This window comes from Pistacia vera, unplaced genomic scaffold, assembly GCF_008641045.1.
Source record: "Pistacia vera cultivar Batoury unplaced genomic scaffold, PisVer_v2 Contig1424, whole genome shotgun sequence".
Taxonomy (NCBI): domain Eukaryota; kingdom Viridiplantae; phylum Streptophyta; class Magnoliopsida; order Sapindales; family Anacardiaceae; genus Pistacia; species Pistacia vera.
Genome location: NW_022195494.1, coordinates 136,342 through 138,564, shown reverse-complemented (window position 1 = coordinate 138,564; position 2,223 = coordinate 136,342). Strand labels below are relative to the sequence as shown.

The 2,223-nt window shown below is 36.3% G+C and overlaps 1 protein-coding gene across 1 annotated transcript; it reads left to right on the top strand.

The window, feature by feature from the left end:
• Positions 1–21: 21 nt before the first annotated feature.
• On the top strand, positions 22–1,502 carry LOC116123495. Its single transcript, XM_031409259.1, has 2 exons — positions 22–315; positions 1,084–1,502. The coding sequence occupies exons 1-2, from the start codon at positions 72–74 to the stop codon at positions 1,236–1,238; spliced, it is 399 nt and encodes a 132-aa protein (XP_031265119.1). The 5' UTR covers positions 22–71; the 3' UTR covers positions 1,239–1,502.
• The last annotated feature ends 721 nt before the right edge of the window (positions 1,503–2,223 follow it).

The following is a 2,223-nucleotide window of genomic DNA, read 5'->3' as shown; positions in this document are numbered from 1 at the left end:
TTCTTTTATCGTCAGTATTAACATTGTTGAGGTTCAATTTTTAGAATTCCTGTTGATTCTTTCTGGAATTCATGCAGGTTGGGATGATTACTCTTCTTACCTTGACAGGATTGCTTGTATTTATGCTTTTCCTTCTGACTGCAACTGTCAATGCCATTATCGTCTCCCTTCTCCTTTCTTTGGCAGCAGCAGGAGGCTTCTTGGCACTATTTTTTGCTTGTGTAACTGCTATTTATATTGGGGCATTATCTGTTGCTGCTTTTGTTATTTCCACTGCAACAATTTCAGCAATTTTCGCTGTTATGGTGGCTACAGGTATTGCTATTTGGGATATTCTCTCTCTCTCTTCCTTTTTTGATAAGTTTTCCTTCCAGGTTTTTCCCAACTGCTAAATGGTTAGTGATTTCTCATTATTGGAAACTGCATTTACTCAAGTGATGTCGGTTGAGTTTTTTTTAAATTGATGTTGAATTGCTTGATAATTTTTGGAATTTAATTGGCTAAGCTTCTATCTGAAGCTGATGTTAAGCAGTATAAGGCCTAAGGGCTTGTTTTAAGATCCAAAAAAGGGATGTGGTACTATGATATGAGAAATTCTATTTTTCTGTGTCATCCCCTTGCAATTTCTGCAATGTTCTTTAATTCCTAAAAATCAATGTTAAGTCATCTGAGAGGAACGCATCTACTAACTTGCATGTTTATTGTCATGCCTGTATGCTGATATATACCTTCTTAGTTGTATGACTTTCATTATTTGGTCTACTGCCTTTCCCTATTCTACTGTGTCTTAAAGCTGCGCACGGATGTTGTGGGGTGCCTGCTCATATTCATAGTTGCTCGGCAATGGGATGTCCGGGTTCTTGTATACTTGATAGATTTACTTGTTCATAGTGGAATTGTTGTACCATAAATGTTGGGGCTATGACTAGCTAGTAATTTATCCCATTGAAAGCCTCATGCTCAAAAATATTGATTTGTTATGTAATGCTTGAGTCTTCTATTTATAAAATCAGTTCTGGTTCTTCAACTATATAACGGATTTGTCTTTTAACTCTTGTTTTGGATAAAAATTGTTTTACTCAGGTTGGATTGGGTTCTTTTGTGTCTTTTGGTTGGCTATGAAGAAAAGTGTGGGTCTTGCTAAGCACTCATTGCGCATCACTGGTTCAACACTTTCAGCTTACTCTTCTGCTCAGCGTGCTCGTCACCAGAATGAACCGGAATACATTTCAAATTGAACTGTTGCTACAAACTTATGTGCGTAGATGTTTATATGCCTTCAATACTTGTATATGTTTAATAATATTCTGGACCTTGTCTATAGTTTGGGAGCATTTATTTCTTTTAGTACTGAGTCTGAAGCATATTTTATTTATTAATTAAGGATTTTCAAAGGACTGAAGCAGTTGCGTTCTGTATATTTATACGTAACAAAAAATGAAAGTTTTAAGAAGTTTTAAGGGTATGTTTGGTTGGGGGGTAATCCCTTATTATTGAGATAATCACTGTTTTAAAACCTGGACCGGACCGGACCGGCCGATCTGACCAGTTTGATCGGGAGTCATCTTTTACTTCGGTCCGGGTTTACATAAAACCGGGAATGTCAATAAACCCGTTTTGGACTGGTAATGGACCGACGGAACAGTATAAAATCGTCGAACCGACCGATCTAGGGCTTAAAACGATTCGTCTAATTCAAAAAAATTCATATTCCTAAACTAATTTCAGCACCATTTTATTATCTTCCATTTTCATCTTCAACTGTAAAGAAGAAGTAAAGGGAGGGGAAGGGAAGGCAAGGAAGAAGAAAGAGAAGAGGAGACACGAGAAATAGTAAGGAAGAAGATTAGAAGAAAGAAAAGAGGAGATGAAGAGAAAGAGAAGAAGAAGAAAGTGAAGAAAAATTACAGTAGAGGAAGAAGAAAGAGACAAAGAAGAAAGAGAGAAAGAGAAGAAAGAGGAAGAAGAAAGAAGAAGAAAGTGACGGGGAGTGATGGGGAAGAGAGAGAGAAAAAAGGAAAAAGAAAGAATTTGATGGAAAGTGATGGCGTGATGGGGAGAGAGAGAAAAGTGAAAGATGGAAGTGATGGGGAGAGAGAAAAAATAATTAATAATAAAACTTGAGGGTGTATTTACTTTATTTTAAACTCACAGGGGTTTATATGTAACTTTTAGGGATGTATTTGTTAGTTTTCAAACTTATAACAATTAATAGAATTGTTT